This window comes from Labrus mixtus, chromosome 23 (assembly GCF_963584025.1).
Source record: "Labrus mixtus chromosome 23, fLabMix1.1, whole genome shotgun sequence".
NCBI classification, from domain to species: Eukaryota; Metazoa; Chordata; class Actinopteri; order Labriformes; family Labridae; genus Labrus; species Labrus mixtus.
Genome location: NC_083634.1, coordinates 11,574,256 through 11,591,610, shown reverse-complemented (window position 1 = coordinate 11,591,610; position 17,355 = coordinate 11,574,256). Strand labels below are relative to the sequence as shown.

General features: G+C 39.1%; 1 protein-coding gene and 1 long non-coding RNA gene across 2 annotated transcripts in view; one reads left to right on the top strand and one right to left on the bottom strand.

Annotated features, from left to right (window-relative positions):
* Positions 1–7,661, top strand: part of LOC132958274 (adhesion G protein-coupled receptor L3-like) — a 220,426-nt gene extending 212,765 nt beyond the window's left edge. Inside the window, exons 23-24 of the mRNA XM_061031001.1 lie at positions 2,453–2,578; positions 5,390–7,661. Coding sequence (XP_060886984.1) covers positions 2,453–2,578; positions 5,390–6,339 — 1,076 coding nt within the window. The 3' untranslated portion in view covers positions 6,340–7,661. The remainder of the gene's footprint in view (positions 1–2,452; positions 2,579–5,389) is intronic.
* A 139-nt stretch (positions 7,662–7,800) lies between these two features.
* On the bottom strand, positions 7,801–8,056 carry LOC132958275 (uncharacterized). The gene is made up of 2 exons (XR_009666745.1): positions 7,917–8,056; positions 7,801–7,857 (listed from the first exon to the last, which is right to left on the bottom strand). It is a non-coding gene; the product is annotated as an uncharacterized LOC132958275 (long non-coding RNA).
* Positions 8,057–17,355: the final 9,299 nt, after the last annotated feature.

The window sequence follows — 17,355 nt, the reverse complement described above, 5'->3', positions numbered from 1 at the left end:
ACAATGATGGATTAATGTTCGACACGGGGAGGAAGTGTCAAGATCTCAATAATTAGGCACTCAGCTTAGCGCACCACCAACCGATGCAGACTTGAACCGGGCGCAATCGGGGCGGTACTGTAGGTCACGAGTTGAAGAAAAACCTACATGGATCTTCCTTAAAAGCAAAAAGCTGAGATAGAAATTATGAATGTGATGTTTATTCCCCTTGGCTTCTTACCAGGCTGGATCTGTTAGAGACAGCACTTGTAAGAGATCAAGAGTGTGTCAGCCGTCACAAGTATCATAAGGAACAGATGCGCACAGAATTGCACTTATCCAGAGCTGCTCCTGTGTTGTTATTAAGGAATTACACATTGAGGAGCAAATATATTCTGCTGATTTGTCCTTTTCACTCGTCACCTCCACATTACACACACACACAAACACACAAACACACACGACTGAGTAAGAGCCTGCAGCTGACACTCCTGCAGCGCCCGTCTCAAGAGCGCAGCCACGCAATCAACTTGATAGCGTTGCATGTTCCATTTATCCCAGTATTCAGAATTATTTGCAATCAGTGCGGCTTTTGGAAATTGTCCAATTTATCAAATACAGACACAATAAGTGGGGGATCTGTCATTGGGGGAGAGCTCACGAGAGGGCTGGTGTTTATGGAATACACTGTAATTAGGGCAAGCAGAGGAAACATCAACAAATTACTGTTTTTTATTTTTTAATCAAAACAATATTGTGATTCCCAGGCAAAATTATAATACACCTAATTAATATTTAAAAGGAAAGAAAAATTGGGTTATACTCTAAGATTAGGTTTAATTAGCTTCTTTCAAAATTTCATTAGAGAGAATCTTTCAAGATCGAAAATACTTCAGCAATAAGAATGCTCTCAAAGCTGCAACCCTCCTTTTTGAGAAGTTTGTGGAAGACAGAAGGTGATATTTGAGTCTTTTTTTCCATTTGTGTGACTGATTCAAAGTGTTTGGGTGGGGGGGGGGGGGGGGGGTGGGAAGTAATTGCAGTGTACTCAGAAGATAAAATGTGTTTACCCACTGTAGCGTAGTGCATTCTGGGAGCACATGCCTGTAACATCCACAGGAGTCTTCAATTTAAAAACATATTAGAATCATATCATGTTGACAGGGGAGGCAAACAGGAAATAAATGTGTCTCACAAATATTCCCAGCAAACTTGATATTCAGCATAATGTATTCAAGCACTTTGAAATAAATTATTTTTTATCAACAGCCGGAAAAACAAACATCAGGGAATCTGCACCATTCATGTTTAAGATTGCAGCCTTCAAATCTGAAGCTAATCACGGAGCTCAGGCTGTGAAGGTTGCTCCGCTGCGTTGAATGTGGTTGGGGAAATTGATGAGTCATTCATGCAGGATCCTAGCAGCAAGTATCTGAGGACAAGCACGGGCATAAATAGTAAATGAGCCTCTGTCCTGTTTGTGCGGAAGAGGCGAAGCAGGGCCAAAGTAATGACCATCTCAGCTAAAGAGAGGACATGTGGCTTCTCTCAGAGGTTATTTCAGCAATGGCACATAAGAGTGTCTTCCATATTTGAACTTTGCTCTTTGGAGAAAAGGAAATATTATACCACTTCAGCTGGTAAGATTGGCAATGCCACAGGCAATAATAATATATTCACCGTTTGCTCGGCCTCTGCCTCACTATGCCTGTCAAGCTTTGAATTCTCACTCTTCACATACACAGCTTCATGATGATAGTAGCCACAGATACTCGGTCCCAGAGAAATAAAATGTATACTGAATGAGGCCTCTTCATTTCAGGCAGCTAAAGGCGGTTTGGCAGGTCTTAAAAACAACTGTCCCTGGCCTGTTTCATAAGCTAGCACTCTCAGCAAGTTAGAAAATACCACAAATTCTATTTCCTTTCTAGCATAGCTTTTAAGCTAGTTAGCAAGACTTAGTAGAAATAACATCTTATATAAAATCAAACCAAAAAAAAAAGACACTCACCTTTAAAGACTTTCTTCTTTCATTTCAAACTAAACAGTTATTCCATGACTGTATTTTGTCCTGTTTTGAGTCTAGAAATGTAATGATTGTGTTTTGTTGGCCTTGTCGATGCTTCTTTGTAATAGATGTGTGTTAACATGAGTACGCTGGCTGAATGTGGGGGCACAAAAACTAGCTTAACTCTAATGGCTGGCATTAACAATACAATTAACACACTTTTCATCGGTCCCATTAGCCATGTCAGTTCAGCTCTGTCTCAAACCCCTCACATTAATGATCATGTGATCATTTGGATGTAAATGGCTGTCATTGCTCAGCTGCATCTGCCAAACTGATATGTATGTTCTCTCTCCTTCTCTCTTTCTTTATCTTTTTCTTTACCCTCCTACCTCTTTCTGCCTTTACACTCTTGTTCTCTTCTCTTTTTTTCACTCTCACTCTGTCTCTTTCTGGCTGCTCCAGGGGCTATGGCTAACCATCTTATTCCTAATGCACTCCTACGTCCTCATGGCACTAACAATCCCTATAATACATTGCTTGGGGAATCGGCAGTCTATAACAACCCTCTGGGCATGTACAACACACAAGGTGTGCTAGCTTCTTTTCATTCTTTAACTTAGCGGCATGGGCAGTGTTTTTTTTTTTTTTTTTTTACACGTCTGGTCCTGGAGAAACTGTGAGGCTGCACATCTTTGTTCCTGCACAAGAACAGAAAAAAAAAACGTTATGACCAGGGTGTTAAAAGTAATGGACTTTGACTTAGCTGGAAGCCTGTGCTCCCCCTTGAGGGTTTTTACGGGGCTTTGATAAAGAAAAAGAAAAAACACTGCTCTAGATGTTGTGCATAAGCATTGAACAAATTAGTTTGATATCAGTTTCGTTTTCTGTGGGTTTTTTTTTTTTTTTTTTTTTTCATTGGAGGTGTATCTCGGCTTCTGTATCGGGCATGAATTCTATTTACATAATTTAGACCAAGACGTTTGGCTGTCAAAGATGTTGTAAAAAAGGATCAAGAAAGGGTGCCCATAGAGAGCCGGATACATCCCCAGTCATTTATTTTAAATGTGCTCTAATATTGTCAGTGAGGCTTGTGTGCCATGTCTTCTGTCTGTTTTTTTTAGCGTAGGCTACTTTTTCTTTTTATGCTGCTGTTGGATTGTTGAGCAATTTTGTTTGTGAGGAATGTCTTCTATTGCATAGAAAAGAAAAGTCTGAATGACCAAAATGAGGACAGCAAGTAATTTAGTTCTTTGTTAAACATTTTTAGTTGAATTGCTAACGTTGTGCTTCTTTCAAAAGACATTTACAAAAACTAAATAGCTGTTTATTTGAAACTTTTACTCGTTATAACTTCTAATTCCTTTTATTTAAAAAGTGTGTCATTTTTTAGATATCATCAACACATACCTGTAATTAAGTAGTAAAGGTTTTAACTATAGATACTCCAAAAATGTCCCACTTGTTTGAAAGAAACCTTCTTTCAACTTTAGTCTGGTATCAGTCTGAGTATTTTAGTGATCTTTTTTCTCTTTGCAGAGCTGTTATTATTTTATCTCAACTCTCTGCAGTCAATATGAAGTTGCTGTATAACTCTGCAAGTCTGTAAAACTGAGAAACTTGTGTAAAACCCAGATATAAAAAGAAAAAAAGTCTCAGAGAGCTTTGATCAGGAGATAATTTATGTATGCAATACAAGCACTGCATTGGGGGCTCGTGACAGAGGGCTATAATTCACTTACATTGCCATAGATGTAAAAGAAATATCTGAAAGGATGAAAATGCTAATGCATCAGAGATTTACTAGCGCTTTTGACGCACAAGTACCACTGCCATGTTTTACCCCAAGGATCCTGCCATGAGATATATCAAAAACGTCCTTTTTCTTCTTTATTTGTCGAGAGATGTGATGTGGTTCCTGCTAAATTTGCATGGTGACTTTAAAAGAAACTGCGTTCCAGAGACATTTTCTTGATGCTTCATCAGCATACTGTATGTGCACATTTCTCTTTCAACCTGTCACTGTTATGCTTATTGTGTTTTCTTCTTTCCTTCCCCTCATGCTGTCCCTAAAAGAGCCCTACAGAGAGACAAGTATGGGAGTCAAACTAAACATTGCTTATCAAATGTAATTGACTTTGGCTTTACTTTTCTTTTCACTCAATGCTGATAAAGGGGTAATGAAAGAAAAAGCATCATTCCCTTTGGAAGTAACAGCGTTCTTTTATGACAAAGGCCTCTCACCATTTCAAAAAGGAGCTGTAAAAATCACTTTAAATCACGTCCGCTGCTTATTGTAGACTTGATTTTAAATACAGACTGCAGATTCTTACAGGCAAATATCCATCAGCCTCCGACAAAGCTAATCCAATTACAATCAACATTCAGACTCACCTCAACATTTCACAAGGAACATCAATATAATATTGATCTGTAGTTTTTTTCAGTGAATACCTAACACCGGTGCCTTTGTGCATGCAGTAATCTTTTCACCACCCACCTTGATCAATCTAGTCACTCCTTGAAGGTCTAAGATAATATGCCCTTTGAAAATTTGAAGAGGTCATACTATGTGTACGGCCTTGTCCTGGCTAGTTAAAACATTTGCTTTGATATGGGGTAGCATGAACTCATGAAATATGAAATATGAATGTCCATGCAGCAGAGAGAACAGAAAATCTGAACAGAGATGTTTTAACTAATTCATGTTTAGAGATTCGGCTAGTTTTGCTCACACAGGGGAAAAAAAAAAAAGCAAAAAAAAAAAAAAAAAAGCAGACATGAATATAGAATGTTTCCAGTTTAAAATGTGTCACATTGCAATGCTCAAATGGGACAATATGGCAGGGGCTCAGTTCTACAGCTGTTGCTAATGTTGCCAATGTGTTAGTGTTGCATGCATAGCTATTTTTGTTCTTGCTTGAATGGAATGCATCGCTTTGTGTTTTCCGTGCTGTGTTTTTGCTGTTGTTTGTCGCACATATATCAGTGTATTCATCACCGCCATAGCAACATGTACGGGTAATGAAAAGTACAATGGGGATATAGAGAATGATTCTTTGTGTCAAGGTAAGTGGGTATGATGTCTAAATTATCAGTAGAGAGGTTTTTATTCCACGTTTTGTGCTTTCTGTGTTACCTAATCCAAATTCTGTAGGGTTACATGTCCATTGAGTGCACTTTATAGAAATGTGAGTGACATTATGTTCTGAGGTAGCTGTAGGGTCAGGACATATTTGAGAATAAAAGGGCTGCAGTGTTTGATGGGTGTGATTTGTGTTTGTTAAAAAAAAAAAAAAAAAAAATGGCTGACATTTAGCTGTGATAATTACATCCCATCAGATTTCACCCTTCTCATTCGCCCACTCTACCCCCCCACCCAATCCATGTGTGTCATTCCAGAGGGAATCCTGAACAATGCCCGGGATACAAGTGTCATGGATACTCTACCACTGAATGGTAACCATGGCAACAGCTACAGCATCGCCAGCGCCGAGTACATGAGTGACTGCGTCCAGATTATCGACAGGGGCTACAACCACAAGGAGACCACCCTGGAGAAAAAGATCCTGAAAGAGCTCACCTCCAATTACATCCCATCCTACCTCAACAACTCCCACGACCGCTCAGCCGAGCACAACCGGAACCTGATGAACAAGCTGGTCAACAACGTGAGCAACGGCGGCAAGGACAGCGGCTACGGGATGGGCTTGGGGATGGGGTTGGGCATGAATGTTGCGCTGAGTCTGGACGACCACTCGACCTTTGGGCCGCACCACGACGAGGGCCTCGGCCTGGAGTTAATCCGCGAGGAGTCTAACGCCCCGCTGCTGCCTCAAAGACCGCCTCCATCCCTGCAGGCGGTTGACAACCTTCACAATCACCTCCACCAATCGGTGCCGCCTCCCCTCCCGCTGCCACACCACCCCTTCTCGTCCGCAACCACCTCCTCGTCCTCTCGGCGGAGGATCCCCCAGGAGAACAGCGAGAGTTTCTTCCCCTTACTCAACAACGAGCACACGGGGGACGAGAGCTCGTCCCCGATCCACAACCACCAGAGAGACTCGCTCTACACCAGCATGCCCATGCTCTCTGGTCTGCCCGACGTGTCTGCGGAATCTGCAGACGGCTCCAAGGATGGAGGGGACGCCAAGAGCCCTGAGGCCAGCTTGGACGACGTATACTACAAGAGCATGCCCAATTTGGGCTCGGGCAACCACCTCCATCAGCTGCACTCCTACTACCAGCTAGGGCGGGGCAGCAGTGACGGGTTCATTGTGCAGCCAAACAAAGAGGATCTATCTCCGGAAGAAGCCCACCAGGAGCCGTCACACCTGGTCACCAGCCTATAGGCCCCAAAAAAACCCCACACTCCTCCAGTGTCCCTCTTGTTACTGTAGTCCTCTTACTCCTCCATGTCTCTCTTTTCCATCAGTCGTCGGCAGTGGTAGCCTTTCTTTTTATTGCGTGTCCAGAAAAAACTGAGGGGAAGCGATTAACTGTACAATTGCGGACAGGATGATAATTGCAACATACAGGGGCTAAAATGTGACTGTATTCGGGTAGACATTGCAGAATCTGTTGATGTTGTGCCCCCCCCCCCCCCCACCCCCACCCCCCAACCCCTCCTCTCGTCGCAAACCCCGTGCGGTTTGCTGTGTTTTGTCTCAGTGTGAAAAGAGACATTACCCACACAGGATTTCTAGGTCACAGCGATATAGCCTGACAGTCAAAAAAAGGAACTGCACAGCCCCAAAACTATACAAGTCTAAAGTATAGACTGCACCAGAGTAAATGGGAGATTTAAAAAAAAAAAAAAAGACTATTTTATTATACTTCTCTGTCTATATTGACTTTTTGAAAGATTTTCTTCCTCTTTGGTGAGTCGCAGCACATTTTGTTTGCTGAAAGTGTCCCTTCAATGAAAAAAAAAAAGACAAAAAAACTCATTTTGAACAATTACCATGAAGGAATTATTGATCGTATGCTTTCAAGCATAGCTGTTCTGTTTTCCTTTCCTTTTACTGTAATAACAGTTGTTAAAGAGGGAGAAAAAAAACTAATAAGAGAACTATGAGATATTTCTATGTAATTGTACAGATAACTAGCATTGCACATTATAGTATGCTTTTTTTTTTCTTTTTTTTTTTTTTGTTCCGAGCAAACCCTTCGTCTCTGTAAATGTAGTGGTTAGGAGCAATTCTGTTCTGTTGTGCTGGCCTCTCTAGGTTTCTGGTACCAATCTCTCTTTTTTTGTTCCGTTTTTCTTTGGGTTTTTTTCACTTTTCAAAAAGTGACCACCTGAATAGAATGAAAATATCAAAAAATATATATATATCACAACAAAACACTTAACATGCAGGCATTTGTGTGTCAAATTGATCTTTGTTTCATGTTTGTTTTCTGTTTGATTTGTTTCCCTCTTTTTTGTTTTTGTTTTACAGTGTAGATGGCTCTGATTGACTGCTCATCAGTGAGACAGAATTGCCCAATCCCAATCTCCCACCCTAAAGACTAAACAACAAACCCTCACAGACTCGCATGTCTTCAGGCGTGCAGTGCGGGAGTGTTTTAGATGGTATAAAATTAGGAATGCGACACACTATATTGCTCCATAATACATAATTGGAAAAACAGCCTGCCTCCAGTATGTTTGTGTTTCTTCCATTACATTGTTTTTAATGTAGCAAACTAGAGTAAGTGAAGCCGTTATTGGTTTTCTAATGTGGATATTTAACTGAAAAACAAACACAACTTTACAAACTTACTATTGATAACAACCAAAGTTAATACAATAATTTTGAAGCTGACAGATTCCCTTTTTTTTTCACGTCCATCCCTGATTGGTTTACATTTATTTTTGAATACTGCTTCAACATACAAACATGTGTTTCATTTTGGTCTGGGGCCGGACAATCATGTCTTTCACATCACGTTCGATGTTGAAAGTCCCGCGGGAAAGTCTGCAGAAAGGGACACTTGCAGAAATTGTGTTGTTTGGCATAGTGAAGGCCACATCAGAGACTTCACACACAGGGCTGTTTGATTATTGGACAGCCCGAAGTACTCACACACTTAAAAACGATCACACCTCAAAGTTTTGGGAGTCTGTGAGTGTGGGGATTGGGATTAGGCCAACAAGTCCGAGTTCAACAGGTGTCCCTCAGAAAGCTTTAGAGATCCTTCGGCATCTTTATCCAGGAAAAGCTCGTGCTTCACGGAGAGAGAACAAACAGAAAATTGATGAGCACTTGGCGCTTGTGCAAAAAAAGTATGATCGTTGTTTTACTTATTAAAGAAAGAGCTTTTGGAGTGAGACAAACTGGAAGTGATTTTCTTTTCTTCCACTCGGAGAAAATATATTTATTTATTTGTTTGAAATTAAAAGCAGGATGGATGTAAGTTTAGTGGCACAGATAACATTTTTTTTATACAGCTTCTTATTTATTCCTTTATCTGTCACAGTGTCCAAGTTGAAGGATTTCATAATTACTAATATTTGTTGTAACAGTGAAACATGTTTGACAACAAATGAAGTACCGAGTAAGATTCATCACTAAGATATGACAAAAGTTTGACTGTTTTGTCCGGGGTTTGGAACACTTTTATATATATCGATTACAGCGAAGGACCTCCCAATGATGGAACGACAAATTCTTTCGGTTGAATTTTCAGTTATTATCCCTCATTAGCCCTCTGTCCATTTTAGTGCCAAATGAATTTTGGCCCAGCAACAGTGGATGTGCTCTGTATGCTCTGGTCTGCTTTACGATAGAAGCAGTGATTTCATAAGCTGTAATAAATATTTCAAAATCAGCGCCGGTGTAACCAATGAATTCTTTACAGATACTGTGTGTTTGACGTGAGTGTGGTAGGCTGAGCAGGAGACGTGGAAAGTCATCTGGACTTGAATATGGTGAGAGAAGACATGAAGAGAGGTCGGTATCACTCATCCTACAAAGTAAGTTTTTTAAATGTACTCCTTTTTGTCACAAATGGTTGAAACATAGTTTGGTCATTATATTACTCTGCAATGGAGGACAACAAATCATCTCAGGAAATGTTTACATTCATATTTTCTAAGTAAGAAAATGTGTATTTTTCTCTTTTAATTGCTTTTATTGGCTTTTAGCTTTGTCATACATGTCAAGCCTTTTGTCTCTCGAATTTTAGACTTTAACCTTTTGGAAGAGTGTTGTAGTTTTCTATCTCAGAATAAAATCCCCCTTCCCCATGCAGCTGCTGAATTGATCATTTCAACAACAATGGCAGCCATCGTTTAAATGACTATGAAGGAAACTAAACATTAAGACGCCTCAGAGTTAAGATATTAACCTTTGGAGCGGGAGGAGGCAAAAACAAGTGCTAAAAGGAGAGGGAGCATTTGACATGCATACACTGACCACAATTTAATTCTGATTATGTTTCTTCGTCTCTGGCCAAACGCTTAATAAGCCAACCTCTTCCAACAAGCTCACCACAACAACTTTTAAAACTTGAAAGTATGTCGGCCACTGTGTGTCCGGATTGTTATGCTGCCCCCAAGTGGCCAAATAAAAATGTAATGAATTTGTTACTTCCCCCTTTTAAGGATCTCGGCAACATATTGTGAAGGAAATGTGTTAAATTCAGTGAGGTATTTAAAGCCAGGAAAAGTGAAATAAAAAAATCCAAAGCTGCATAGAAGGATTGTTTACCATGAAGAAAGGAAGGACTCCTAAAACTCCCACATGGACTCATGCTAAAATCTGCCTGTTGATTACTTACCGCCAACATGTTAGCAAACCTGCAGACGGTGTGATGAATGTAAGCTCAATATTAAGACAAATAGAAAGGCTCTGTAGGGTCTTGAATGCTCAACTTTCTGATTAGGTCGGATGTTTATTTGAGCTACTTGTCAGGTGGTGAGCCTGTTTGTAGCTAAACCTATGTTTTTGGAGGTAAAGCTCAGATATTGTCTTGCATTATAAACGCTGTATTTGACCATATTCTGCATTTAGAGAGAGATATTCTCTCTTACCACAGCCAGGGTCTTTCATCCAGAGTAGAGATCCGGTGCTTACTCTAGCCCGTGTGCTGCCGCCAGGATCTTCACTCAGAGAAATGGCTCGGTTGGACAGAGAGAGAGAGAGCCCCGGCCGTCACCACTGCATCACTTTGACTGGCATTTGCAAACCCGCGCGAGTTCATGAAATGTGCTGAAGATGTGACTCTGGCCCCCATCCTCTTTATTAATGAGATGTTATGCAAGCTCATAAGCCACCGCGGGCCCGGACGCTGCTCAGAAACATGCTTGCGTTGCATAAAAACGCTACTGCAGCTCACTTCCCATTGGCTTGAGATACTTCTAATGCTCTACAGATGTTTACTGGCACATGAAGGGATGCAGATTGCAGTCAGAGGGTTATCCTTTTATTCACTTTGTTTACCCGTGTTTGAACACTCCCTGACTAGCAAGAGGATATCGATAATTGCTAATTGTCTTTTACCTCCCTAACCACAAAGTAAGTGTTGCCACAGTGCTCTCAAAGTAAAGCACTTTTCAAAAGGGAAAATCAATACACAGGATTGAGCTGATTTGTATTTACAGTATTTGCGGTAGAACTTTTATTTGAAAGATGAGCTTCAGTGATACTTAAGGAACACACAGCTTATGTTAAATACAGTCTCTGTGTTTTATTTACCAGTTTATGATATAGATTGAAGATTCATTTTACAGACAGAACAGATGATTTTGTCAGAAAGAACTGTATGTATCCCTCTTCTACACACTGTTACCCAGCTTCCCATTGTTGATCCCCTTAACCAACAAATGTTTCACCTTCTTTCTTTTTTACTTCATCTTTGATACAAGTCTAAATCAAATTCACTGGATGATGAGTCTAACAATCATGTAAATTGATGCGTTTACATGCAGCACTTGAATGTCATTCAGAATCTAACAATTTGTTTCTTTGGACCTTTTACTGACGGTGAAACGATTTGATCTTTTTCAAGATTTAACACCACTTTGCACTATTTCCCGGCCTCGTATGATGACATCCAATTACACAGGAAATCATTTTAACAGTTCAACACGAGGTGGGGAAAAAAGAGAAGAGCAATGTGGATGTGCTGATAAGGACAAGTGTCCATTTGTGAGCTGTCTGCTTGAGGAGACAGTATTGGAATACTGTTCTCTGCCATCTTCAAATATAGATTAAAATCCCTTATGAGGCTGCATGTGTGTACCGTCTGTGAGTTAATGGCCTTAGAAACACCTGCAATCTGTGTGAACAACACTGTATCGTGTGCTCAGATAATAATTCAAAGAAAGGCACGTTTTAAATCTGCCCGCCTGGTGAAAAATCAATGTACAAATGGCTGGCAGAATTCCAATGAAAGGTAAATCAATGTCATCTTCAGCTTTGTGAATTGGGACAACTTGACAGCTTTCACACAGAACAAAAAAATACCTCTCTAACTTTTATTTTTATTTCAATGAAGATAACATTGATTTAAGATAGAGTTTTTTGTGTCTCAATCTTGCCCAAGTTTTCAAGACTTTTGGCTCAGTTCTTACTTGAGATAGCTTACAAAAAATGGGTCAGTACAAAAACTTTGCTTTTATAAAAGGTCAGAAAATGTGATGAAACTTATATTATGTAGGCTTGCGTATGACTACAGGGTTATGATTTTGTAAGGCCATGCACACCAATAGTAGACTTACACAGTGTGTTCAAATTAATCCAAGAAAACAGATATCCTGTACCAGTTTTTTTTGTTTTTTTTTTACTATAAGAGGAATGGATTGAAAAAGTGTGGGTAATTTGACAGAGTTTTCTGTTTTTTTTAGTCCAAGCTTTTTAAAGAATATTTAAAAACATTAGCAGTGCTTGACTTGTGGGTTAAAGTTGTTTGTAAAAAGTGCTTTGAATCACTGGAGTAAAAAGCAGGTTACCAATGTGTTAATGGTTCGTAATAATCATGTTGAAAGATATCTCTCGTTAGCCGAAAGCGCTAGCTAGCTAACATTGTGAATAAATTTGTGTCTGGTTCGTCACGTGACCGATAAACTCATTGAAGGATGACAAATGGCTCGTTACCTGTACAAGACACAAACAGGTGAGAGTTTTGTTTTTATTAAGGAGGTAGCTAAACCAGTTACTAAATCCATTTCAACTTTGAAATAAGATAATGCATTTATGTTAATGACCACTGCTGAAATTATGTTGAGTCTGTTGTGTGGCATTTAATACTAGCGTTAGCTTACTGGGCTAAATAATCTTAATTATTAATTAAAAATTAAATATGAATGAATGAATGAATTTTTTTTTTTTAATTACAGCCTCGGCTATTGTTTGCCTTTGCTCAGATTGAACGTTTAAATTTTTCTTGCAACTAACCAAATTTGTAGTTGGTGTTTGCGTTTCATTGATAGTGATTCGTTGTTTTGTATTAATGTCAGTGTAAATTAGATTTAACAACATAGTTAAAATGCGTTTGACAGAGCATATTTACCCTGACTTGCCAATGAGGAAAAATAAATATATGTTTTGTAAAACAGATACTCAGAGGTTTCAAAGGTTTACAAATTGCGGATGCATCCGTTAAAACAATGAAGTTATTGTTTTGTTGTTTTGGACTAGACAACACCCAAATATTTGGGAAAAATGCATAGAGAAAAACAACAATAACACTGTTGTGAAAGGTATCTGCAAGTTAAATCTTTTTTTGGAGTGATTCAACCCTTAAATAAAACACAACATAACACAATTAGTGCTGCACAACAAATCATATTTTTAATCATTTTTTTCTATTCATAAGTTTGGTCTGTTAAGGGATTAAAATATAATATATAAAAAATATTATGTCTAAACAGATCTTGTTAGAAATTGATTCATCTAATGTTTGACTAGCTGTCCAAATAAATTAAAATAAAATCAGTTCACTTTTATTGAAGAGTAAGTGAAAATGAAACTTCTTTGTTGCTTTAAATTCACTTATCGAAACATATGAACAATATTGACCAATTACTATATAAACTTATTAAATAAACCCTTTGTACTTGTGATTTTGTCACTTCAAAGTATGTTTTAATAGTGTTGAGCTATTTTTTCTGTCGTGCAGTTATACATTTAAGCTAAATCCCATGCATATCAACCTTACTCCATTTTGCATGTCTGTCATGCATTGCTCTGTATCTTCTAGTTCCTCCCAGTTGCCACTGTCACTTTTGTTCCCTCATAAATACACTTCATCATGCCCCATCACAGCCTTGTTTTTATGACGGAAGGGATAAGCAGTTAAAGCCCTCGTACCCCTTTAATGCCTGACAGTATCACAACACTTACCCACCCGGGAGCAGCAAACAGGCCCCCTCATGTCACAGGCAAACAGGTTACGTGACATTGGACGAAAATCCTCTGTGAGTTAATTTGGAGGATAATTTTCAGAGCAGAGGCCACAGGAGAAGGTGTATGCTTGTAGGGGAAGCATTAATGGCTGTCGGGGGATGTTTTTGTGTTACTGCAGGTCACAGGATGGAGTGTGCTGTACAGTACATAACCAGGCAGACTGCTGCAGTGTGCTGTAGTTCCTCTGTTTCATAACTCCTAAGGAGCAGCCTGAAAGCTCTTAAGTCAGGTAGGCTGTATCTTGTTTACTGTCAGTCTGGACATGAGTTGAGATGTTGCAGCATGCTCACATTTAACCTTGAATTAGATCATAGATAGTGATTTTACACGATATACTTTGCTTGGATTAAATCTTATTATGATCTTCTGGACTGCATTTTTTTATTTGGACATCTGGCATGAATATAATGTATCTACAGTATATAAATCTGATCTAATATTGTCTTTTATTTTCGTAAAGCAAAGACACATTTTGTACTAAAAATAAAACAATAAATTGCTACTAACTTTTTAAATGCTCATTTGTATGTTCTCAATTTTGGAACCCATCAGTAATCATCATCTTTCAGATATTTGCCTCTGGAAATGTTATGCACGTTTCTCAGTAATTTCCAGTGAAGCCAGCAGTTAGAATAATACGACTTCCAGGCAAGACCTCCTTTTCTGTGCTGTGTTTACATCTGCAACGTAATTATCTTCATTTCTAGGTCCATAATATCCTGAAGTAACGTCCGCTCATCTGTTAACCCTCCGTTCAACAGCAGACAAATGCCATTTTCACATTAGGCACAATCCCAGCTGCCCTGGGGAGGGTGGAGCAACTAAAAAACACAAGTGTTGGTGACTTGAAAAGGCCCTCTCTAAAACTTAGAACATTATTTTTTTCGACGTGTAAAAAATATAGACTGTTTATTTTGTGTAGGCCGAGTCGCTTTTGTGAAGTGGAACAAATGTGAAAGGGACTCGAACCTCAATTATTCTTATGGCTCACAGGATGGAGACACTCAGTGTTTTGCATAAAGTAGTCTGACTGCATAAAACCAGTTGAGATATTGGCCTTACTTCTCAGTTGATTCATTCACTTAGAAAACAAATCCAATGAAGTTTTCATCCATACAGCATAATGTTAATTGAACAAACTATGTTCCCTTTTCACCCTGTCATGGTCTATAGTAAAACCACACAGTGGATATTCAAAAGTTGTATCAGTCATTTTTATTATTACATTCAAATGTCCTGAAATAAAAAAATGAATACCAACCGTACAGTCTGATACAAATATTCATAATCAATTATAATCAGAAATGACAACAAGTGATTTGATTGGTTCTTCAATAAATAATTGCTGTTTTTTTCAGTAGTGTATCACTTGTAATATGTTTTTTTTACTGTTGCTGTTATTTTTAGTTCCACGATTTGTGCTTTTAAAAATTGATTGAGGAGTTGCTTATCTTATCACTGTTACATTAAGCTTCACTTTTGAATGAATCTGGCTGTAATAAAAGCTTTTTCACGGTTTAATAACAGTTTACAGATGAAAATTGATCATTTCATTCCAACTTAGAAATGTTTATCGTGGCCTAATGTTTTAGCTCATGTGTTCCCACAGTTTTTGTTGTACTCCAGAGGCATATATAGTATGTAGTAGATGAGGCTTGTGGCATTCAAAGGTCATTTCTGATGGGTCAGCGATACAAATTTGGTTGTGGCAAGGTTGTGACAACTATAATGACACTGTAATTATGCTCTCACACACCTCTCGATGAATGATAAAATTGCAGCGTTTGAGGTAAAATAGTCCTGTCTCCGAGCCAGATGGCACGCAGTGATGATATCTGGCCTGCAGTCAAGGTGGACAGCAGACGAGCCAGTATTCTGACAAGCCAATAGATTCCATACTCGCCGTTGCCCCCATCCTTTCCACCTCTATGGCCAATCACCAAAGATAATCTTTTGAATTAAGAGAAAAAATCCAGGGTGAACACTTTGATGAGATAAGTAGCCTTTGTCAGTGCAGGCAATGGTATTTTAATTAAATATATGAACACATGGTCCTGCCCCAGATGCTCAAGTCTAAACAAAGATAGCATCATCTAATCAAAGCCAGGCCCAGAGTGTTTCAAGGGCAGAATTATTTTCTATTAGGGCTTCTCTACCTTGGGGATTGAGCCAATTTTCTTTATTATGATAGAATCAGCATATTGTAGATTGACTCTGGCGATAGTGTCAAAGCAGGTTGAGTGTGCTGGTCCCAGATGCACCACGAGCATCTCAAATCCTTCAAACATATACAGGTGCTGTCTTCTATTTTCTTCTGTACATGTCCAAACTGTAGTTATTTGCCCTTTTTTTTTGGATCACTTGTTGGGTTGAAAGTAAAGGAAGAAACGTGCGCACTTTCTTGGTGTCTGCTTACCAGATCGCCCTGTGTGGTCTAATGAGCTCACTGATCCATGAATCTCTTGACCTTGCTCGATTCTAATCAGCTTCCTTGAAAATATGCTATTGAGAACCACGATAAGGCTCCCCGTTGCTCTGCTAATTGCAGGGTTAAACCAAAAAATCATCTCTACATGCATCCCCTGCTAGGATAATAAAAATATATCCGTCTGGATCCTCTGTGGATGCTGTTGATTGGACGCTGCTGTGATCCAGCAATTTAATGAGATCTCCTAAAGGGATGCTCTCACTAATGTGTACACATCTGCTTTCATGGCAGGGGCCGGATATGGCTGGATGCTAATACCAACACCGGGTTATATGCTAGCCCATAGCGTTACGCAGATAGATAGTTAGTGATGAAGCTGTAAAGTGTTGTGTTTTCTAATTGGGTCGCTCAGCAGCCGCCTTGTTGAGTCTTGGATTTCTTGGAGGAGCAGAGAAACCCTGTGGGATCTAGACGCTCAATTTATGTGGGATTATAACTTTAGATATAAATGGTATCACATTCTTGTATTCAAGAAATGATCGTGTTAAACTTGATTTGCATTTTGTTAAGTGGAAAAAGTGCCGACTGGCTTAGGTTTCATTGGTACCTCGGGAGTGGTCTTTTTGTATGCCACACATTAAAAAGACTGTATCTGAAAGTGTGAGGATTAGGAGGTTTGATTTCAGGCTTTGAACAAGGCATCTAAATCACTAATTGCCCTGCTCTCCTTGTACATTCTTGATTGGCTTAATTTCAACCCATGGCTTTCAGAAGCAGCACACTGAGTCAAGCGTTAAAAATTGCATGAAGACGTGTTTAGTTTGAATTTGTTACCAATTATCAATTATCACAATTGTTTTACTATAATTGTACTTTTTATCTCTCTCTCTCTGACACATAACATCGAGACATTAGTTGGCGTCCATGGTTTATTAAACATGTTCCTCAGACCATGATTAAAATGGTCATTCCTTCTAGACGTTCGTCATGTGTTTTTATCAGGGCCGTCCCTAACTCAGAGCTTTCTCTGTCAAATATGATTTGAATATGAAATGCCAGGCTTCGACTTGCAACAACAAACCGTTTCAGACATGCAGCTCAAGATGTATCACTAGAGTGCATGTTTGCCAGAGTGTCCGAGTTTCCCCCTTTGTGTCACTTTTAACAATGATTTCCTGAGTCTGTGTTGGAGATTCACGAGTGCTTTTGCTCACACTGGCCAAGTAGGTCTACATCTAGATTAGAGATTCAGATGTGTCTAAATGCACCAAAGTTAAAGAGAAACTAGAATGGAATATTATAAGAATGATATCGACACATAAATGTAATCTAATTAAAGGGGGCATTTAAAGATGAATATGTACATGAAGAAAAAACTTAGAAGAAAATGGTTTGATTGTAGATATTGAGTAACGAAACGACTGAACTGAATTTACAAGAATGTACATATTGTTGAAACTTGACTGTGTTTTTCTCTCTAAATAAAATGTTTGCTTCTTAATGCGACACAGCAAACTTTACATTTCTGTCCAACAAACCAATTA